The following is a 24438-nucleotide window of genomic DNA, read 5'->3' on the forward strand; positions in this document are numbered from 1 at the left end:
CAAGATAAAAAAGAACGGCATTTTTGCCAAAATTGCATTCATAATGAACCACTGGTTAGGTGGTTCACAATGTTATGTTAATGACCACCACAAAAATATGTCATAACGTCGGGTCAGTCATATGATCAATCTGCTTTACGACTATCATGAGTTACAACTGTAATGAGCAATTACAGTTGTAAGTGGAGAACTACTTGTAAAATGTAATATTGAACAGCAAAACCAAAATTTGACACCCTTGCCCTCGGAAGGCAGATTTAAATAAAGGACTTTTGTAGTGGATTATGATTACGTGTATGACAAGGGACAGAATGGTCTACTTGAGTGTTCTAATGCACAAGAATCAACCTGCTTTAGGAGATTATAGTGTTATTCTGCCTGTTCAACTCCCCACTAATTATGGAGCGGGCTAGGAAGAGAGACAGGACAGGTCCTTGGTCTATCCCATTACCTAAATTAAAGTTGAGGATGCCAAGAGAATATGACTATTATCTTATTTACTAGCTTTCAAGTGCATTTGTAAGAGAGTTTAGCAGCCATCCCAAGTATATTGGCTATGAATTCAAGGAGCTGCTAATCCCTCTGGATGGCATCTGTAGGAAATGACCAGACTGAGCCGGAGGGAGGGGTCAAATGCATCATCAGTCCAGAGTCATCATCTAAATCCAGCCCACCTTGAATTCATTGACCCTTATGTCTATGGAGCTTCTCCATCATCCAGGTCAGGGTTGTCCCAAAGGTGCTTTTTTTCAAGAGGCAACTGGACTTTCTGCATTTTCTTTGAAGACGTTTCGCTTCTCATCCAGAGTTGAAGAAGCTTCTTGGATGAGAAGCGAAACGTCTTCAAAGAAAAACACAAGAAAGTCCAGTTGCCTCTTGAAAAAAAGAGCCCACCTTGAATTCCATTGATCCTTATCTACCCTCTATTATGCTTGGACCATTAGTAGTTCCGATTCTTCTGGAAAGCATCAGCATACAATAAACCTACATTCATTTGAACTGCCTGGACTCCTGATTTCCTGTGCTTGACAGCATCAGGCTGGGGGTCCCTGACTGTTTTCAGAACATTCTTAGAATTTAGAGAAGGCAGAAGTTCCCTGGGCTTGGTTTCAACACCTGAGCAAGTCTACGAAAAGGGAAACCTACCTCTGACATCACTAATTCCCCCTTGCTGGAGGTAGCCCAGGGCAATTCAGCTCGTGCCGTTTTTTCACAGTCCCGCTTATGAAACAGAATGACCCTTATGTCATCTTAAGTCAGGAAGGGGAAAAAAAAATCAGATGCAAATAGAAGCCTTATGAGACAAAGGGAAGAATTCATTTAGAAAAGGGAGGATCAGGAAGCGTCCAAGGATTATTATCCTATTATCCTATGAGTCACCACTTTAATGTACAAAAGGCACTCTCTGAATGTCTCATGAAAAAAACCAAACGCCAACCTTGGAAGGAACTTCCTACAGATTGCTACATAAAACTTTTGGGCAAAGTCATTGTGCAAATGACTCCCAAATCTTCCATGATCCAAGAGACAACACTCTTATTTCTTACACAAGCTCAGGACGGTACCTAGAACTCAACAATTCGTAACATGAAGGGCAAACACCAAAGAGAAAAGTAAGGTCTTACCCTTAGGCAAGAAAAACCAAAAGTACAGGTAGAGATGAGGTGAAAACTGGTTTAATAGCAGTAACTGTGAGAGGGACCCTGGAGACCTAGTGGACAAGCACTTAAATAGGAGCCAGCAATGTGCTGCGGCAGACAAAAAAGCCAATGCAATCCTAGGTTCCATCAACAGTGGGATAGAATCAAGGTCACATGATGTACTAGTACTGCTCTATAAGGCCTTGGTAAGGCCACACTTGGGATACGGCATCCAGTTTTGGTTGCCATGATGTAAAAGAGACGTTGAGACTCTGGAAAGGGTGCAGAGAAGAGCAACAAAGATGATTAGGGGCCTGGAGGCTAAAGCATATGAAGAACAGTTGCAGGAACTGGGCATGGCTAGTCTAATGAACAGAAAGGCCGGGATGACATGATGTCAGTATTCGAATATTTATGGGGCTGCCAGAGAGAGAAGAGCAGGTCAATCTATTTTCCAAAGTACCCAAAGGCCAGACAAGGAACAATGGATGGAAACTAATCAAGGAGAGAAGCAACCTGGAATTAAGGAGAAACTTCCTAATAGGGAGAACAATGAACCAGTGGAACAGCTTGCCACCAGAAGTTGTGAGTGCTTCATCACTGGAGGCTTTCAAGAAGAGAGCAGACAGCTACTTGTCAGAAATGGCATAGGGTCTCCTGCTTAAGCAGAGGGTTGGACTAGATGACCTACAAGGTCCCTTCCAACTCTGTTATTCTGTTTCTGTTAAAAAGAGGTTGGCCACCTTTCAAAGGGCCTCTGTGTAGAGCAGAGCAGCCTTTCTCTCTCTGGCAAACAATCCACCTATAAATACACCCACAAACTCATCAGCGCTTCTGCTAGTTCAAGTCTGCATTATCATCAACCATCTCCTGGGAGCGTCAGGCCAGAGAAACCACCAGCTGGCGCCCTGTAGTGATTGGCCCTTCAGGAGAAGGCGATAATAAAACCTGAAAGCTGCAATATGAACTTCACACATACTTGTCTTTTTGGTTTACTCATTAGAAATAATTACTGGCAAGGACTTTCCGCACAGCATCCATGACAGGCGAGTTTCAAAATTGGGGCCACTGTTTGGCTTCCCAACTAAGCTGGTATCACGCAGAAAAGGAAAGCTGCATGTGACTTCGGTATTAGAAAGTCCCTCTTGCAGGAAGTTCTCGATTTACGATGATTCGTTTAGCGAATATTTGAAGTTACAACAGCACTGGGGAAAAAATGACTTAAGACAGATCCTTGCACTTACAACGGTAGCAGCTTCCCCATGGTCACGTGATCAAAGTTCAGGTGCAACAGGCATGTATTTATGATGGGCGCAGTATCCTGGGGTCGTGTAATCACCATCTGCAATCTCCGCAGCCAGCTTCAACCAACAAAGTCAATGGGGGAAGCTGGATTCACTTAAGAACCACATCAATCGCTTAACAACTGAAGCAGATTTAACTCTTTAGCAACGGTAGCAAAATAAGTGTAAAATCAGGCATAACTCACTTAACAACCACCTTGTTTAGCAATGGAAATTCTGGTCCCTATTGTGGTTGTAAATTGAGGACTACCTGTAATGTACCATGGAAAGCAAGCTGTATAGGGATGATCCAGAAGTATCCTGGGTTAAATTTCATCCAGTGTTAAAGACTGAAGTAGATGGCATCACTTATTTTCTTTTACAGGATTATTTAAATCAGGGGGTCTCCAACTTGGCAACTTTAAGCCTGGCGGACTTCAATTCCCAGAATTCCCCAGCCAGCTTGACTTGAAGTCCGCCAGGCTTAAAGTTGCCAAGTTGGAGACCCCCTGATTTAAATGGTTCCTGACGTATTAGCTGCATTTGCACCATATGGAAAATCCTGTAACTATGGCTTATTAAATAATACGGAAACAACACATAGACGGTTTTGCAGATCAGTCTTAGTTCACTGGGCCAATTCTCCCCCACTGCCATTCTTTTAGGTCCATTTAAAAATTAGGACAGAAAAGCAAATCAGGAATAATCCAAGAGACGTTATATATATGCACCTCTCCATTTATGCCCCGTGGCTAAGTCATAAACTGCAAAAATGTAAGCCAATAATAAACCATTATTTCAAAGCAGTTGACTGCCCTCAAACAAGCCATCATTAATTAGTCTTGTTTGTACTTCATTCTAAAAAAAAATTAAAGTTATTAGGCTATACAGAGTGGCATGGAAGAATGGCTCTCACTCTGACATGGCATGAACAGACTGGAAGATTAAAAATAGCATACTGTTGCTGGGAGCATAATGGGTGGCAGCCTTTTTTTTTTTTAAAGTAAATTTTGCTTTGTCTCATGCCTCCTAATTTTCAGCTGAAAAAAAAAACCTTCTAAAAATAACTTTCCACTCAGCCCTAATATCAGTGCCAACTATTATAGGAAAACTCCTATACAAATATACAAGGATGCACAATGAGTAATATGTAGCAAAGCTATACGGGTCCTTTGTTTTCCTCACTTCTTTAAAATCCTCACCCAAAGCCTCTTTCCATCTGTACCCCTCCTGATCACCAAGAAAATGCTTTTTAGCTGATCGTCGGACTTGGTTAAGGGTAGTTTTGCTAATCAGGCTTAGCATTTATTTACTTCACTATTCATTTACTAGCTTTATTGTTAGTTGGTTAATTATCTCGACTGCTGCATTAATACTTTAGATGTTTTATTGTTTTGTTTTAATGGTTTTAACTGCTTTATAATGTTAACTGTTTTATAATGTTAGAACTAGAACTTTGGTATCTCTTGGCTAAGCTGGGTGGCTATAGAAATTGAATGGATGAATGGATGTATATTAATTGTGGTTAGTTTTTGATTAGGTGCCATCAAGTTGCTTTTGACTCCTACTGACCACATAGATCAGGCTTTCTCCATGATGATCTATCCTTAACCTCTTCTTTCAAGTCTGCCAATAGTGCACTCATCACTTCTGAACGGAGTCCATCCATCTTGCGGCTTGTCAACCTCTTCTCTCCCAGGCTTCTCAGTTTCATAGCCTTTTCCAAAGAACTAGATCTTTGATTATGTGTCTAAAGTAGGATAATTCAAACGTGGTCATTTGTGCCTTGAGCAACAATCCTGGATTGATTAGTTTTAGGTTAGTTGATTATGTAACCCACCCACCCACCCACCCACCCAAAAAAGAATTAATCCAGTAGCCAAGTCAAGGAGGTTGCGTAAACTCAGCCAGGGAGTTGACTATCTAAGCCAACATTCCTAGGTCAATCCTGAGCAATTTAAAATACATTAAATTACCTTGTGGTAAAATGAGCAGTCAATAAATTGGATAAATAGATAAACAAGCAAATAAATAAATACATTCACTTAATTCTGTGCCCTATTGCTTCAATGTATGAGTAGCTGCCATGATTTTTAATGCTTTCAGGCTGTCACAAACTGCCTCGAATCCAACAGGATGACTTTCAGCATATAAATATTTTAAATAAATACAGCCTCCAGCTGCTTAGGAGGGCTGAAGCTTGACCCAACTGATGGGAGGCTCCGGGGAATTTGTCAAAAGCCAGACCGAATGTGAAGGACAACATGGCTGGCTCGGGATTGGTGCTTCTCCTTTTTTTATTTTTTCCCCCGTGATGTATTACAATGCAAAAATACTCTCTACCAGCTCTTTGGATCAATATCTATTTGTGGACCAAGAAATTACATGTAGCGCCATCAATGACACATTCTTCAGCAGTCGCATCTGAGTCACCTAAGACAACTTTCCAAAAATAGCTTTTGTTTACTAAAGTAAAAAAATCAAGGTATTTGAATGAAAAGCCTGCATTCAAATTAAAAAGAAAGTCAAAACAGCAAGAGTGAAGTGTTGCTGATTTCCTAAGAAATTCCATTAGATGACATTAAATTTCTACCACACAGTTCGTACAATATAAACCTAATGAAAACGCCTGTCTTCTTTAGCTGTTCAGCGCCGTGTTCTTTGTCACCATTACTGACACCACCAAAAGGCCTCTTTGTCCAAAGAATGTTTCCCAGAGTGCCCTTCAGTGATTTACAGATATCAAAAATATACACACATCTAAGGCATGGGTCACACAGGTCATTCGCAGGAGGAGCTGGAAGTAATTGCTGAGAAAGTGGTGTTAAACAAAGAGTTGAAACCACAAAATTGCTGAAGAGGGAACATTAAAAATGTCAGTGTGGATGAAAGACACTCTTTACTATCAAGAAATAAGCCCCTGGCCTATAGATGTCTTCTAGGATACAACTTGGCTACTAGGAATAATATCGCAGTGTTTTATATAAATTAGACTTTGGAAGCCATAACAACAAACCAATAAACACCTATTGGTGGAACAAGTTCAAACCACTCATTCATAGTAATAGTCTCCAGTTGAGCACAATTACCCAAACTACAAGTGAGAAGATGGCCAAAACTAAGCAAACATCTGTGAGAGGAATTCATCTCTGAGGGGAAGCCAACAGCTTGTTATCATTAAGAAGCCATTACTTGCTTTGCATCTCAACTACCGGCTCCTTTTTTTTGGAAAAGCAATTGCACCAAATATTGGCAACTACCTTCAGATGGACCCCAGGCATCTGCTGTGGAGGGTGGAGAACTGAAGGGTTCTTTCTCTTTTTGGGGAGCCCACATGGGAAAACACGGCCACAGCGCATACGCTGAAAATTGCGAAGTATCTTCCGCTGCTTAAAGTAAAGTATGGCATTTGCCCTTTCTGGTATGTGAGTCGGTAGATGGGTAGGTATTTAGGTATTAGGAAGCAACAGATTCAGGCTATAAGGAAGGATACACAAGGATACACCCTCCCTGCCATTCTAGTCTAACCTCCAGTGGCTAACAACTTTGATATCAAGAACACCACCAGAATAACTAGACACAAAGACAGTTTTTTCCCAAACACCATCACTCTGCTAAACAAATAATTCCCTCAACACTGTCCAACTATTCACAAAGTCTGCACTACTCTTACTATTAATCTTCTTATCACTCCTTATCGCCCATTCCCCTCCCACTTGTGACTGTATGACTGTAACTTTGTCGCTTGTATCCTTACGATTTATATTGACTGTTTCCTAGTATGACTTGATTGCTTATTGTACCCTATGACTATTATTAAGTGTTTGTACCTGATGATTCTTGACTCTTGATGAATGTATCTTTTCTTTTCTGTACACGGAGAGCATTTGCACCAAGACAAATTCCTTGTGTGTCCAATCACACTTGGCCAATAAAAGAATTCTAATTCAAAAAAAAAAAAATCAACCCACAGTGGAAAGCCAAATGGACTGCTGAACGTTACATAGATGACCCCACACGAAAAGTGCCAGGTTTTGACTTTCCTCACCAGCATTGGTCAACTCTGAACAGGATCCGTATCCAACATGGCGTCTGCCAGGACTCATTGTTTAATTGTGGTCTTGTCTCTCTTCCCCTCAGTGTGACCATGGTGCTTCTCGACAAAATATCCATCACACTGTGTCCGAATGTCCATCAAGAGCTTACACCAGCCCAATGTCTGATTTTTTTCAACATAGACCACCCTGTCCTTGAATGGCTGGGTGGACTGGACATTAACATTTGAACCACTATATGTCCATGTATTTGCCACACGCTAAATAAATCCAATGGCCAAGTAAGTCTTACTAAGTTAAACAGAGAGTGAGCCTCCAAATGGATGAAAATACAGGTATTTTGAGAGGCTGCCACAAAGAGAAGGGGATCAATTTATTCTCCAAAGCACCAGAGGGCAGGACAATGGGTGGAAATTAATCAAAGAGAGAAAACAACCTGGAATTAAGGAGAAACTTCTGAACGGTGAGTATAATTAACCAGTGGAATGTCTTACTTTCAGAAGTTGGGGGTGCTCCATCACTGGAAGTTTTTAAGAAGAGATTGGACAGTCACTTGTCTGAAATGCTATAGGGCAGTGATAGCGAACCTTTTTGTTGTGGTGTGCCGATAGTGCACACGTGCCGGCACCCACAATGCAATGCACTCCACCCCCCTGCACATGCGTGCGCAACCCCCCTGCCCCCTTATCTGGACTGCGCATGCGTGTGCCTCCCAGCTAATTTTCGGCCCATTTGAGGCCATTTTCGTCTTCCCGGAGGCTCAAGGGAAGGAAGGCTCTGCAGCTTCGGGAGGCCGAAAAACAGGCCTTCCGGAAATACCAGAAGTGTCTGTTTTCAGTCTCCAGAAGGCCTCTGGAGACAGAGGAGGCTGTTTTTGCCCTCCTGGGGGCTCAAGGGAAGCCTCTGCAGTCTTTGGAGGTCGAAAAACAGGCCCGTTTCGTCACTTCCATTATTTCTGGAAGGCCCATTTTTTGACCTCCCAAGGCTGCAGAGGCTTCCCTCGAGTCTCTGTGAGGCCGAAAAAGGCCTCAAACGACCCAAACTATCAGCCGGGAGGTGTACGCATGTGCACTGCAGGTAAGTTTGGCTGGGGCTCACGTGCCGGCACAAATGGCTCTGTGTGCCACCTGTGGCACGCGTGCCACATGTTTGCCATCACGGCTATAGGTCTCCTGCTTGAGCAGGGGGCTGGACCTCCAAGTTCTGAGTGATTGATTGATTGATTGATTGATTAATCCTTAATTTACAACCATTTGTTTAGTGACCGAAATTTGAGGACTACCGGTACTTTAGCTGAATCTGTACTAACTTAAGACCATGGATGTTAAACTCGATCGCGTCACATGACGTATCGTGATGTATCACAATGTTTTTTGGCTTTGTGGAGCTGGGGTGGGCATGGCTTGCACGTTTCGCATCCGGACCACAGGCTGTCAGTTTGACACCCCTATTTAAGACAGCTGAACCTATCTTTTGGACTTCTTTGAGTACAGCTAGTCATCAACCTATCACCACAATCAAGCCCCAAATTTTGGTTGCTGTTGAGGTAATTCCCCGTTAGGAGAATGAGCGCATACAGGGAGACGTATAGAGAATAGTGTTTGAATAATACACACACAGAACACAGGTACACTGTACAGTAAATGTAGGTTTTTACTTCCAGAAAGGTTTAAGGAAAGTTCAAAATAGGCAGTCCAAAGTCATTCACAGGTAAGATCAGTCAGTTTTCAATCCAGGGATAATCCAATAACAAATTCCAGTGTCAAAAAAGTTCAGTAAAAAACTTACATTAAATCCATGAATAGCAGTCAATTAGAAAAAATGGAGGAACAGCAATACTTTCCAACAGAAGGAAACAGAGATACACTCACACTCTCTTCTGAGACTCAGACTAAACAACCCAGGTTTCTGGCTCCATCTTATGGCCATTTGAAAAACCACGCCTAATTGCCGTTTTTAGCATGCTCTTAAAGAGACAGTAATAAAATGTCTATCCTGGTTTATATATTTCTAACCCAAATACCTGTTAGGTGACTCATATTCCTAACAGTTGCTAAGTGAGGCATTTGTTTAGTGAATTTTGCCTCATTTTATTATCCTCATTGCCAGAGTTGTTTAAGTGAATGACTGCAGTGGTTAAATTAGTAACATGGTTGTTCACATTAACTTTACTTCTCAGAAGGCTGTAAGAAGTGATCACATGACTCAGGACATTACAACTGTCATCAATACGAATCACTTTTTTCACTGCTGTTGCAACTTCGAACAGTCACTAAACAAACTGTTGTAAGTAGAGGACTGCTTAACTTAATCCTTACAGAGAAGTCTATTGCTTAGTTAAAAACTAAAAGAAAGGAAAAAAGAACCATGTGGTTCTCAATTCATTTCAACATGTGCCATCCTAGCCTGAAGATTTCTACTCTGCCTTTATGGGAAGGTGGGAGCTGCAGAGGAGTAGAAAATATTTAGCTACAAGCAATATACAGCAAGAAATTCATATGATATCAAATATACGCAACCAAAACATACCATTTAACCTCACTTTCTATTCTCAGAAATACGTTTCATGTGAATTTGACTAGTTCCCTAACCAGCAAAAGAGATCTCAGGCCCTTTTCAATCTGGCTCCATTATTAATTGCTGTTTAGCTGAAATGCAACTTCAACAAAGGTCACATTCCAGTGAGGCCACATGCATTCTGGACTTACTGCAGATTAGCAACTAGTTAATCCACCTTCTGTTTAGATTACCTAAATTGGTTTTCTACTTGAGCGACTTTGCCCTTGTCCCCAATTGCACAGACCGGTTGCTACAGGGTGGGAGGAGTCAGGAAAAAATAATAAAATGAAATGAAATGAAATGAAAAGAAAAGAAAAGAAATAATGAAGGAAAGGAAAGGAAGGGAAAAGGAAGGAAGGAAGGAAGGAAGGGAAGGAAGGGAAGGAAGGAAGGAAGGAAGGAAAGGAAAGGAAAGGAAAGAAAGAAAGAAGGAAGGGAAGGGAAGGAAAGAAGAAAGAAGGAAAGGAAGAAGAAAGGAAAGGAAGAAAGGAAGGAAGAAAGAAGGAAGGAAGGAAGGAAGAAAGGAAGGAAGGAAGGAAGAAAGAAAGAAAGAAAGAAAGAAAGAAAGAAAGAAAGAAAGAAAGAAAGAAAGAAAGAAAGAAGGAAGGACAGTAATTCAGTAGTAGCAAAGCAAAGCTGCTTCAGAGATCAACAGAAGCATCTCAGTTTGTGGACCCTTACAAATATTTTGTGATGCAAATGTCAGAAACAGCCCTGACAGGTCCATGTTAATCTTGTCAAAGTCCAGACATCTGAATCTCACATTATGAAAAATACCCTTTGCAAAACTGCTTAGACTGGCAGGCCAAAAAACAACAACCCACCCCATAACCGAGAAAACTGTATTAATAAAGGTCAAGCTATTGTTAATAAATGCACAGAAGGAGTGAGTTGTGTGACCTTGCACACATCTCTGCAATATCTTTTCAGCTGATGTCCCACTTTGCTCTTCCATTTCCTCTCCCACAGACACGACCCGATTGTGCTAAATGGCGTGCTACAGAAGTAGGAATGCACAAGGATAAACATGCATGCATTCGGTCTCATAATTAACTAGCATTGTTAATCTTCCACCTTTCTCTGATTCGTTTCTTTCATCAAGCAAGATGGTAATATAAATCTTGTTCTTAGGCCTGTGTCTGGGTGAGTTTTGTTTTAGTTTTTAAAAAAAATTGTAGGGAATGTTTACAAACATTTCCCCCCATTTCTCTGAAGTTCCTATAATCTTGTCCCAAAAAGGTGGTTTTTTTTTAAAACTGTCTTGTTTTTTCTTTGAAGATGTTTTGCTTTTCATTCAAGAAGCTTCTTCAGCTCTGACTGGATGGTGGGGAAATGGAAGGATTTCAGTAAGAACTGAAGAAGCTTCTTGGATAAAAAGTGAAATGTCTTCAAACAAAAAGCAAGAAAGTCCAGTTGCCTCCAGAAAAAGCACCTTTGGGACAACCATGACCTGAATCTCTACAGACTCCTATAATCTTGTGAAAGATTCCAAATTTCAGGGGTTCCTGCAGAGAGTATCAAATTGGTGGCTGCAAATTGCACAGCTGAAACCCACATCTTCCCCCTGTGAAGATTGGCCCCACTTCTGATACTCTTTCAAAAGGCCTGGAAGGGATGGTTTTGCCAATGGGCCTGAGGATATGGAGCCCTTCAAATACAGGTAGTCCTTGACTTACAACAGTTAGCGTAGTGCCCATTCAAAGTTGCAGTGGCACTGAAAATTAGGAACGTTGCAGCTTCCCCACGATCACATGATCAAAATTCAGGTGCTTGGCAATTGGTTCATATTTATGACGGTTGAAGTGTCCCGGGGTCGTGGGATCCCCTTTTGCAACCTTCTGACAAGCAAAGCCAATAGGGAAACCAGATTCACTTAACAACAATCTGACCAACTACAGGTAGTCCTCGACTTACGACCACATCTCAGCCCGAAATTTCTGTTGTTAAGTGAGACATTTGTTAAGTGAGTTTTGCCCCATCTTACGACTTTTCTTGCCCGGGTTGCTAACTTATCAACTGCACTGATTCACTTAACTGTGACAAGAAAGGTCGTAAAATGAGGCAAAACACATTTAACAAAGGTCTCAGCAGAAATGTTGGGCTCAATTGCGATTGTAAGTCGAGGACTACCTGTAGTTGGCTTGACTGTGGTCACTTGGGGGATGAGGAGTTATTGGGTTTTGTATTGCAGTTTTATTCCTGTAAGCCACTTGGAGTCAACTGAGAATTGGGCGACCATGTAAATTTTCTAAATAAATAAAACAACTTTTTTATTTTTATTTTATTTGGTTTGTCAATTGCTTACAAGATAATAGGTATAAGTAAAAACATAGTTATGAACACATGGATACGTATAAGAAAAATAAAAGAAACAATAGGACAGGGACGGTAGGCACGTTGGTGCGCTTATGCACGCCCCCTACAGACCTCTTAGGAAAGGGGTGAGGTCAATAGTAGACAGTCTAAGGTTAAAGTTTTTGGGGTGTGGGGAAGAAACCACAGAGTCAGGTAGAGTATTCCAGAATACACTACCTGAAGTCGTATTTCCTGCAATCTAGTTTGGTGTGATTAACCTTGAGTTTGTATCTATGGTTTGCTCTTGTATATGTTTGCTCTTGTATTGAAAACTTCTCAGTTGTCCCAAATGAAGCAGCACTCAACATCCTGAGGGAAGACGAAGTTGGCTGTACCTTCTAGGTATAGACAATAGTCTTCTAGGTAGAAGGTTTCTCTTTCTCTGTGTGTAGAAACACTTGAACAGGCCACCAAAATGATTGATTTGCAGCATGTGGGGAAAAAAGCACCATTATGCCCATTTTCTGTAATACCACATTTTTCTCCACATGCTCCTCTCACAGCGGAAGAACATTAGTCTCTCACAGGTGTTTGAAACACTTCCTTGCTCTTCGGAGAACTTGGACTCCAAATGTCCTCCTTAAATATAACAAAATAGTAAGAAACGTTTGATTTGGGACACGGCCTTTTTTCCATCTTATTTTTTTCAAAAAAACCAAGAAGTCATACAGTACATTATCTGTCAATGGGCTGCTTTCCCTCTATTCTTGGGGAGAATAAAATAAAAGCCAGATCTATACATCTGCCAAGGCTTTCCAAACAAGATGTTTCAAATTATTATGATTATTTTATTTTTTTATCTCCTTTGCAGAGCCAAGGATCTTGGTTCCATAATGTTGCTGTATTTCAATGCCTTTTATTCCCCATCAATATGGCCAACTGTCCTCTTCCAGGGATTGGGGAAATGGGAAAACAACGTGAGGAGAAAACCAAACTGGGGAAAATATGCAAATTGGGTATGTATCCTCCTCCTGAAATTAGGAAAAGCTGCAGGTATCCCAACAGTTCAGAAAGGAGGCTAGATTTCCTAGGAAAAAGGATCAAGACACAGCTGAGATTCTTTTGACTAGACTTTATCCTGGTCTCTTTATACCCCTCCTGGTTATGAAGAAGCCTGTAAGATCACCAAGATGTCTTGGCTCATTTCTTCAGTCCAATGAAGGTTTGGTGGTGGAGACTGATCTACCGATCATCTCATCCACCTTAGCTGATAGTTCTGCAGAATTTTTTCTTCTACTGAGTGAGGACACATGCACTAAGTTAATAAATTTAGATTTGTTTGTTTGTTTAAATTAATAAATTTAATGACAGCCAAGCTCAGAGAGCACCCAAGACCCCACCATTTTAATTCACTGGTTCAAGACCAATTGCTATGTCATACGTCCCATAGTAATCTCTGTTTTATTACAACCTTCTTCACAAACTAAAGGTACATTGCTAGCTAAGTAGGCCCTCCTCAGTGAGGAAAGGAAGGAAGAGAAAAAAGCCCTCAAAGGCAACAGGGCTGCCTTGAAATGATTCTTCAGGAATGTGTTTATTAATCTTTCATTCATTCATCTCCTTTGTGTACTGCTAAATTTCTCAAGAACTCCTAGCAGCTTATAATTATAAATCAACAATTAAAACACCTACGGTAAAGCAATAAATAACAATAAACCAATTAAAACACCCATGCCCAAATTAATATAATAAATATTATATATATTTATATTTTAAAAAACAATCAGATCGTAAGAATAACATTGCTGGCTCTCTCATTAATCAAAATAATAAATAATCGATGGCAACAGCAGGCTAACTGCCAAATACTACCCAGAAACATTTGGTTTTAACAAATTTTGTAGCAAAAGAGGCAAGACTAATTTCAACAAAAGCATTAACACCAAGTGCAATCATTATGGATTATTAGGGATAATTTCACAAACATGTGAAGTGATAGCACGACTTTATACTACACTGGTGAGACCACACTTGGAATAATGTGTCCACTGCCGGTCACCATGATACAAAAAAGATGTTAGAAAGAGTGCAGAGAAGAGCAACAAGAATGATTAGGGGACTGGAGGCTAAAACATATGAAGAATGTTTGCAGGAATTGGGTATGACTAGTTTAATGAAAAGAAGAACTGAGGGGATGACATGATAGCAGTGTTCCAATACCTGAAGGGCTGCCACAAAGAAGAGTGGGCCAACCTATCCCCCAAAGCATCAGAAGACAGAACAAGAAGCAAAGGATGGAAACTAATCAAGGAGAGAGAACCTGCCTAGAAATACAATAGCACTTAGACTTATATACCACTTCACAGTGCTTTCACAGCCCTCTCTGAGCTATTTTACAGAGTCAGCATTATTGCCCCCAACAATTTGGATCCTCATTTTACCCACCTCGGAAGGATGGAAGGCTGAGTCAACCTTGAGCCCGTTGAGATTTTGAACTGCTAAATTGCAGGCAGCCGGCAGTCAACAGAAGTAGCCTGCAGTACTGCACTCTAACCACTGCGCCACCGTGGCTCAGAAATAGTTTCAGGAACTAGGTATGTCTAATAAAGAGAAGAACTAGGAGTGACATCATAATGGTCTTCCAATACTTGAAAGGATGTCATAGAGAACAGAGGGCTGACCAATATATTCTCCAAAGCACCTCAGGACAGGACAAGAAATAGCAGGTGGAAGATCATTAAAGAGAGATCCAACCTAGAACTGAGGAGAAATTTCCTGACAGTGAAAATAATTAATCAGCAGAACAGCTTACCTCGAGAAATTGTGGGTGCTGCATTACTGGGAGTATTCAATTAGAGTCTGGACAGCTATTTGTCCAGAATGGTATAGTCTCTCCTGCTTAAGCAGGAGATTGGATTAGAAGACTTCAAAGATCCCTTCCAACCCTGTTATTCTACGTTGTAGGTTTCTTTATTTCATGAAAGATGGATCGACACGGATCTTCTCATTTAAACACTGTTTTGCTTCCAAATATCTAAGTCAGGGGTGTCCAACCTTGGCAACTTTAAGACTTGTGGACTTCAACTCCCAGAATTCCTCAGCCAGCAAAGCTGGCTGAGGAATTCTGGGAGTTGAAGTCCACAAGTCTTAAAGTTGCCAAGGTTGGACACCCCTGATCTAAGTCTTCAAGGGCAACTGGACAATTTACATCCCCACCCTCAAAAAGCAGGATATGTAAATATAATGCGTGAGAAGAGAACTGTTCTCATGGGCCATAGAGAGACTATCAGCAGTCAGCGGCCCCCCTCAAACCCTTTCACCAGTGTTATTTCTTTATTTTGTGTTAATATAGGGGGAGTACAGGTAGTCGACTTACCACAGTTCGTTTAGTGACCATTTTCATATGGCAGTTGCAACATGTCCATAGTCACATGTTTAAAATTCAGACGCCTGGTAACTGACTCATATTTATGACGGTTGCAGTGACTGGGGTCATGTGATCAACTTTTGCAACCATCTGACGAGCAAAATTAATGGGGGAGCAAAATCAATTTGGTCGTAAGTCAAGAGCTACTTATACTCACATTTGCACTATAAAATTTCATTCCTCACCTTCTCTGATCTGGAAAAGCAGCAAGGAAAATGGTAAAGGTTTAACAAATAATATAAATTTGAGGAGTGGGAGACATTTCTGCGTAGCGCATTATTGAAAAGAAAAGTACCAGAAGCTGCAGTTTTATTGGATTGGCAGCCAATAGTTAGAAGGTAGTCCGCCATATCCATCCGAAATGAATTAATGGAGAGAATCCCTTTATTTCTCATGTTAATAATCCTATTTATCATGACATCCTCTAAGGCCTTCCACGCCTCAGGGAAAATAAATATTTGCACTTATTAGGGGTCTCAAAACTTGGCAACTCTAAGACTTGTGGATCTTCAAAGGTGCTTTTTTTTTTTTTTAAAGAAGCAACTGGACTTTTCTGGTTTTTCTTCAAAAAAGAAAAAAAAACCGGAAAGTCCAGTTGTCTCTTGAAAAAAGCACCTTTGGGACAGCCATGACCTGGATGACTAAGAATCTCCATAGACACTTGTGGTCATCAACTGACTGGGAAATTCTGGAAGTTGAAGTCTACAAGTATTAAAGTTGCCAGGTTTGGAGACTCCTGCACCCTATAATATTCTAATGGCGCATTAATTATTCACACCCAGATATTCAAACCAAATCAGGGACAGACCTGATGGGACAGGAGGCTATTTCCAAAAAAGGTCTTGAGAAACTAATGTCCAGGTTGAGGGGGGTTTTTTCAGAGAGACCCCAAAACATGCCAGACCTTCTGAATGTACATTGATTGGTCCAAAAGTCACATTTCTTCAAGCAGGAAATGTATTCAAAATATCAACAAAATGCAAGAGGCTTATTCTCTGAGGATTATCTTTACTTTTTAAAACCTTTCCTTAAGTGATTTCTGTGCCAACAAGTTGTTGTTGATTCTTATTGACCACATAGATTTTTTTTTTTGGCATGATGATCTGTCCCCAATCTGGTTCTTCAATTTTCCCAATGGTTGATGCATTCTCATGTTCTCTTTGTGAACATTTCCCATTGTTCTACAGAACAGCTTACTCTTTGAAGCAGATTTTGCTAGTAAACTAATTTATTATTTGGAAAATTCTTCCTCCTACAAAGTCCATGTTAAATCTGCTTTCCAGCCTTTAATCCAACAACTTCTACTCTGTTTTAAAAAGAGATGCTTTTTAATTAGCGAAAATTGAATGGTTTGTGCTTGTTATATATGTGCTTGAGACGGAGATGTTGATTCAAATGCCTGCTCTAATGTTCTTGTGTGAACTTGTAATAAACAATGTAAATTAAATAAAATAAAATTGAGAAAATTAAAAGAGGGGAGAAGCTATGTAGAAAATGTAAAATAGTAATAAGATATGGAATAGAATATAAAAATGAGCATGAACCTGAATTTGCGTCTGTACGAAGAAATGTAACCCGGGATTATGCTGCTTTTAAAAAAGATGTTTTACTTGTATTTCTTTTCTTTTTGTGAAAACTCAAATAAAACTTACAAAAAAAAATATAAATTGTTCTTTCAATTTTTTTAAAATATATTTGTAAATAGTTCTTAAGGTGTTTTTCACTTTTACTTCAGAAAATAAAATAGATGGCTAAAAAGCCTACTCGGTTTATGAGGAAAGATAAATGTAAAATGAATATTATTTCAAGACTGATATCCCTATTTAGAGTGTATCGAATTTCTTCATGTAAAACAGATTAATATTTTTAATGGAAGGACAAACCTGTGTAGATTTTCTTTAGCTAAATTATAGCTATAATATGAAGGTGGGGATTTAAATTGCCTGACTTTTCAGTTTTACTATTGGATTTTGACTTTAATTCCTCCATGGAATATTTTGCTTCCTGCATTAAAAGCTTCAAGGAACATTCAGAAGATGTAGGATACACACACACACACAAACATTGACCTTTATTCTCATATTAAACATTACAAATAATTGATTAGCTGAACTGCAAGTCAAAGGCAAAGAGAGCTTTTAGATCTTATGGCCAATCACGTTTTTCAACCATTTGAGTTATAGTAGGAAGGACCTGAATTGCCTCACACTACAAAATGACAGTACCGAACAGGTAGTCCTTGTCTTACAACCACAATTAGGAGGAGAATTTTGGTTTGTCGAACAAGGCATTTGTTAAGTGACTCCAGCCCAGTTTTACAACCGTTTTTTTGCCATGGTTGTTAAGCAAATCACTAAGTTGGTAAGTGAATCATGTGGCCATTAAGCAAATCCAGCTTCCACCCACCCACCCACCCCGCTGACTTTGTTTATTGGAAGCCACCTGGGAAAGTCACAAATGCTGATCATATGGGGATGCTGCAATGGACCCTAAATGTGACAACGAAGGCACTTTTTTTTTTCAGTCCCATAACTTTGAATGGTCACAAAAAATATGGTTGTAAGTCGAGGACTACCTGTATTATAGGACAGGGATCTCCAATCTTGGCAACTCTAAGACTCGTAGACTTCAACTCCCAAAGCTGGCTGAGGAACTCTGGGAGTTGAAGTCCACGAGTCTTAAAGTTGCCAAGGTTGGAGACCCATGATGTAGGGCAGGGGTCCCCAACACGTCCCACCGGACCGTCCGCGGAACAACTCCTACCGGGCCGCTGGCTTGCTGGGCGCCGCCATCTTTTTTTGATGAAAAAGTGCTTCCGGTGAGCTTTTCCGGGTAGAAAGCTCACCGGAAGCACGTTTTCATCAAAAAAGATGGCGGAGCCAGCGCTTCCAGTGAGCTTTTCTGGGTAGAAAGCTCACCGGAAGCACGTTTTCATCAAAAAAGATGGCGGCGCCAGCGCTTCCGGTGAGCTTTTCCGGGTAGAAAGCCATTTCTACCCGGAAAAGCTCAGAGCGCATATGCGCATCTTTGATGAAAAAGTGCTTCCGGGAGGTCACCGGAAGCACTTTTTCATCAAAAAAGATGGCGGCGCCCAGCTGATGCTGGTACCGGGCCGCGGCGCCCAGCTGATGCCGGTACCAGGCCACGGCGTAGAAAAGGTTGGGGATCACTGATGTAGGGTATACCCCATTGCCATTGCCTTAAAAAATATCTTTTTTAAGATCCAGAAAATCCAGATGTATAGCTCTGTATAGTTCCACAGAGTGAAAAAAATGATAAATCTCGTAATCTGGAAGCCCACTTCTGCTAAAGCCAACCACAGATCTTCATCTCAGAAAATTCTGCGTGACTGGAACAAAATAAATCGCCAATTACAGTTATAAAACAAACCTGGAACCCAGCTAATTTCACAATGGACCAGGGCTTAACCTCACTAGGTCCTAAATGGCATTTCTAAATAATACTTCAGTAGAATACCTTGCTGTTCAAAAATCAGCTGACCCGGGTAATTTTAATATGAAAAGTAAAAACAAGTTCTGCAGTTAACATTCTTATCTTGACACAAACGCAGAAAGACGGGAAGGGGGGGGAAGGGGGGGTGAGTAAGGCCGCCCGGAGGTACATAAAGGCCCCATTGTAGCAGCCCACTGAATTGGAAATGACTGGTAAGCCTAATGAAACAAAACTTTTGGCAGGAAAACAGAATGAAAGAATGAGACAATAAAAAGGCAGGAACAAAGGCAGCTGAGTTGTTTCAGCTTAAGAAAATAAGCTCACTTTGTTGTTGGGAAAAGCCAAAGCCGGATTAGGATAAACCAGTGACTAAGCAGAAGTCTTCACATCTAATTACACCACTCATCGTACATATATAAAGTCTAAATTGTGAGTCTCCAGAAACTCCAAGTCCGAGTTACTTTCAGCAGAGTTTTGGAAAAGCAAGCAGGGCATTTAAAGACATTGGAGATACTACTTCCCGCTTTATTAAAAAAAAGGATCTGTATTTTACCTATATTGCACGTAACTCCGTTATATTTCACAAGGGGAATGTTGCAAAAATCTAAGTACTCCTGGAGATTCCCAAATTCGTTGCAAAAGGACCTCTACACACACACACACACACACACACAACCTCTAGACCAGAGCAGTGAAAACTCATGTCCTTTGTTTGGGCAGGGAATACTGCTTAAGAGCCCTGAATGGCAGAGACCATAATACACCAAATGTTGACTTTCTTGGGCTTCAACTAAGAAACTATGGATTGAATCCCTAAGGAAATTCCAGAGAGCAGGCAGGTGCCTCTCTCTTTTTTTTTTACATTCACATCTAGCAATGATGAGTGTGCCCCCTCACATGCAGTTTAATAACCCGCCTTTTAATAAGACACAATTAATTTCCTGACAATGAGAACAATTAATCACTGGAACAGCTTGCCTTCAGGAGCAGTGGGTGCTCCAACAATGGAGATTTCTAAGAAGAGATCAGACAAATATTTCTCCTGAATGGTACAGGACCATGATGGCGAACCTGTGCCATGCAGAGCCATCTCTGCGGGCATGCGAGCCGTCGCCCAGCTCAGTTCCACTGCGTATGCACGCACGCCTCCCGCCAGATTTTCGGGTATCTGCTGCGCATGTGTGTGGGGGCAGGGCACATGCGGGAGATGCGTGCACATGTGCAGGGAGGCGGGGAAGAGCGGGGGGGTCATGCCTGCATTGCATTATAGGTGCAGGTATGTATGTGTATGCTCGCTCAAGTGCGTGCATGCGCACCTTTGACACGCGACAAAAAGAAAGGTTAGCCATCACTGGTATAGGATCTCCTGCTGGAACAGAGGATTGGACTAGAAAACTTCCAAGGGCCCTTTCCATCTCTGTTATTCTGTTAAAGTTATATTAAATGCTTTATGATTGTGTGAAAAAGTAACCAGTCAACGAAGGGAGAACTTTCTGTCAGGCTCTATAACTTTTAACTACTCAGCCTGTAAAAATTGCAGGTGGCACAAATCAACTTACAATTTCTCTGGGGGAGAGAAATGTTACTACAGCACAAGCAGGCATCATCTAAAGACAACATTTCCCTGGGATTAATATCTTTATTCATGTGTGCATCTAAACTTAATCAGATGCACGTCCACACGGAAGAAAGCCACATTAATATCAGTGGGACTTACTCCCAGGTGTGTACGTTGTTCCGCAGTATAAATCATGACAGTCAGCAATTTATGAACAGAGGTTGGAGCACTTGGATGGCAGCCATCATTTAGATTTTATTTATTTTATTAAATTTATATTACCTTTGAGAGCTGCATGAAAATTTGAGATGAAGAAGAGCCCGTTCATTTGGGTTTTCTTGGCTTTTGGGTATCGATTTTTAAAAAAAGGAATAATTGGATTTTTCAAGAAAAGGAGCCTTCGAACATTGAGGAAGAAAGAGAAAAATCAAGAGGGCACCAAACTATCTTTATTGACTCAGCATGAAGCCACCAGATGGCAAAACAAAACTGATTCCTCAAGGGTGCGTGCGAGGAGCAGAGAAACATGCATGCATCAGAACTGTTATTAACTTCAAAACTAGACGGAGGAGTTTGGCAGATTTGACAATAACTAAGGAAGAAACATTCAAAACCCTGACACAATCCTTTAATAAAGGGCTCAGCAGGCTGTAAACATCACCCTGTCGGAATCGGAATTATCATCGGGAAAAAAATAAAAAAAAATCAACGGTTGGCAAAACAACTATCAATCTAACACAATAACTATTAAAAAGTTTCCCCACCACAAATAAAAAGGTAGGTTCAAAACAAGGCTTTCAGAAACTTACGTCCAAACAGGGAAGCTTCTTTGGTAAAATACCACGGAAATGGGTGATCAACACAAAACTGCAGACTGGAAAGTCTAAGGCAGGACTGATGGCACTTCCGTGTAACAGGTACTGACCAACTCATAACTGACAAAACTTTAGTGCAGGTAGTCCTTGACTTACAACTTTCCTTTCAGAAACCATTCAAAGTTACAACACTGAAAAAAGTGACTTGTGTGGTTTTATATATATATATGGTTATATATATATATATATGATCTATACCATTCACTTAGTTGTTGCAGCCATGATCACGGACACAGGACCAAAATTTGGGTGCTTGGCAACTAGCATGTATTTAAATGTTGCAGTGTCCTAGGGTCATGGGATCAACATTTGTGACTTCCTAGCTGGCTTCCAACAGGCAAAGTCAATGGGGAAAGCTGGATTTGCTTAATAACCACGGCCAAAAAAAGATCATAAACTCAAGCGAAACTCAATTATCCCACCTGGTTTGGCAACAGAAATTTTGGTTCCAATTATGGTTGTAAGTCTAGGACTATCTGTAAGTTAATATTCCTAGAATGAAGTGGTCCTTAGTAATGTTGATATTCCTCCCTTCCTTTTGGGGGAGGGGGGGGGAGGTACTGAAATCAAGGGTGGTTCAACACCATTCATCCAGAATGATACCACCTTACCATTCCAATGATATGGAGCAAAATATTGCAACACATTTCCTGCACAAGCCCCAGTGCGCTTAACACGAGCCATGCCAAAACCATGATGAAATATAAAAAATACAATTTCTTTGTAGAAATCTATCGTGCTGTCAAATATAGAAAAAGGAGTAGAACTAGCAGACAGGAGGAGGGACTCAATGACAGAAACAGTGCGGGTGCATCTATGGAAAACCTGAAGGGCCAAATTGGAGACATATCATGTAGACCAGCGTTCTTCAAACTTGGCAACTTTTAAGATGTGTGGACTTCAACTCCTAGGATTCCCAAGCCAGATTTTCTTGAGAGTTGAAGTCTACAGATCTTAAAGTTACCGAGTTAGAAAAAAAACAGCTCTCGATGTGGTCTCCAACTTTTGGCACACAGACAATTGTTCTTCTGTCACATTGGCAGAGAGGATCTTTGGCAAAAGACAGCAGCCTTGAACTCCATCACCTCTGACAAACATGGAGAAGGACTCCAACCCAAGTGGACAAAAGCTGGAGAAATGCCAGTTGACTGGCCTCTTATTGTTATGGGCTTTGTTAGAACAGTTCGAAAGGGACAGGGCATCAAGATATCATTATACTGTTTTATCAGCAGCTGTTGCACGCCTTAAAAATAAAAGAAGAAAAAGGTTGCAGCATAACCTATGCAGCCTTATCAGTTGAACCTGAGGTTTGTTGGATAAGATCCCAAAAAAGAAGAAATATTAGATTTCTCTGAGGAACAGCTTCTCCAATGGAGCTAGTGAAACAATAGGATGCTAGCAGATACGTATGCCTGTCCGCCTGTCTGTCATGCAGTGTAATATCTATCTCTTGAAAGAAACACCACAGAAGGTAATTCAATTCTATATACAGAATACCAAAACCAAGCATACCCTAAGTGTAATTTGCAGCCATCGACCATGCCGGTGATGTTCTTAAGTCACTAACTTCACAAGGATAAAAGCCAGAAAGTTCAACAGGTAGAGACATTTGGTATTTGCAGAGGGCAGAGTTGTGTGCTAAGTTTCAGACGGTCGGAGTCAAGACTGAGAAACAGGCAGCAAAGCACCAGTTTAATGCAGGGTGTGCATATATACACATCTCTATGGGCAAATGCCCACTTTACCACTAAGGCCGCTGACATAAGAATCTTAAATCAGGAGAAATGATCACATTGGTATTCTTCATGTGGGCACATCTTAACCCACAGACATTCACAGAGATACACAAATTAATTCTGAGAGAACAAGCTACAGAGGAGTCCAGGTCATTAAAAAGTCATTAAAAAAAAAGAAGAGTGTTGTGTTCAACCACATCAGACCTTACCTTGCCAAACTGTTCAAAGTACTGCTTTACGTCTTCCACTACCGTGTTAGCCGATAATCCACCTACAAATATTTTCTTTGTTCTTGTGACCATCTGTAAAAAAAAGTTTAAAAAGAGGGGAAAGGGTATTATTCCAGATTATCCCAGCACAAGGTCTGCCACAGGTATATTTTTCCAAGGCTATGCTTAATCCCATTAACAACAATTCATCTCCTCTGCTGAAAAGGAATATATATAGGATGCGCAACTATGGACCCATTATGACCTGTGGGCTTCAACTCCCAGAATTCCTAAGCCAGCCGGCATAGCTAGCTCAGGAATTCTGAGTTTTAAAGACCACAGGTCCTAACAGTGCCCGATGCCCTCCTCTGATTTAGGACATTCAATTCAATTCAAAGAGATGCTACTTGGTTAACAGTCTTTGGTGGTAAGATTTGGGCATTCCAATCCCGTTGCCCATTTCCTTTTAATACAGGTTTTCATTCTGAAGCAGTTTCTTAGGCATGCCTCCCAGCCCCAGTTCAACATGGCTTGTAGCGTGACCACAAGCAAGTTCAAACTAAGTCTCCCGTGATGGTCAGGATGATATGTGACAAGTAATATCTCTGGACTTCAGATACCTGGAACTAAACAAAATGCATTTTTATGCACTTAGATCCTCTTAGAGCCAATCCTGTGTGGATAGGGTCAAGTTGGGAAGACCCCATTCATAACCCAAACATATCCAATCATTTTAACTTGAAGGTGAGGAAGAACGCTTCAGAAACTGCCCCATCATAACACCAGGCAACTGTAAATGTAGAAAACATATGAGAATGGACTTCTATCTCCAGTGATGGGTTGTGACAATTCTTTGTTGTATTTACTGACATCCACAGAAGCTCGTGATTTAATTACACCATACACCTCAGGCAATCGTAAGCCATATTTGTTCCCCCTCATCATCTTATGCTAATGAAGTACATTTGAATCTGGCTTGCAGTTTCTTGATTAAACAGGGATCTGCACCCCAGTCCCCAATCCATATTTGATACACTGGCTATTGCATCTTTGGCAAAAGGTTGGTCAGCTCTGTGCAAAATGGGGACAAAAAGTTGCATTACTACGCTCTCACAGGTTCTTTTCAGGACATCCAGGTCAATGGGCTCCAAAACCCCACAGATCTCTAGGCAACAAACACACAACCAGAATACAGAATGCAGAACAAAGTAATAGTTGGAAGGGACCTTGGAGATCTTCTAGTCCAGCCTCCTGCTCAAGCCTGAGACCCTATACCATTCCAGATAAATGTCTATCTAATCTCTTCTGATAAACCTCCAGTGATGGAGCACCCACAACTTTGGAAGCA

At 40.9% G+C, this 24438-nt stretch overlaps 1 protein-coding gene across 21 annotated transcripts in view; it reads right to left on the reverse strand.

The window, feature by feature from the left end:
* MSI2 (musashi RNA binding protein 2) overlaps nucleotides 1-24438 on the reverse strand; it is a 574150-nt gene that overhangs the window by 373553 nt on the left and 176159 nt on the right. For 20 of the 21 annotated variants that reach the window (XM_026680447.2, XM_087956966.1, XM_087956925.1 and 17 more), the window contains exon 6: nucleotides 23091-23183. The exons of the other annotated variant lie outside the window; for it this stretch is intronic. In XM_026680447.2, coding sequence (XP_026536232.1) covers nucleotides 23091-23183 — 93 coding nt within the window. The remainder of the gene's footprint in view (nucleotides 1-23090; nucleotides 23184-24438) is intronic. 21 annotated transcript variants of the gene reach the window in all.

This window comes from Notechis scutatus, chromosome 1 (genome assembly GCF_049901735.1).
Source record: "Notechis scutatus isolate UNSWTSFEM ecotype Mainland chromosome 1, rNotScu1.2, whole genome shotgun sequence".
Taxonomy (NCBI): Eukaryota; Metazoa; Chordata; class Lepidosauria; order Squamata; family Elapidae; genus Notechis; species Notechis scutatus.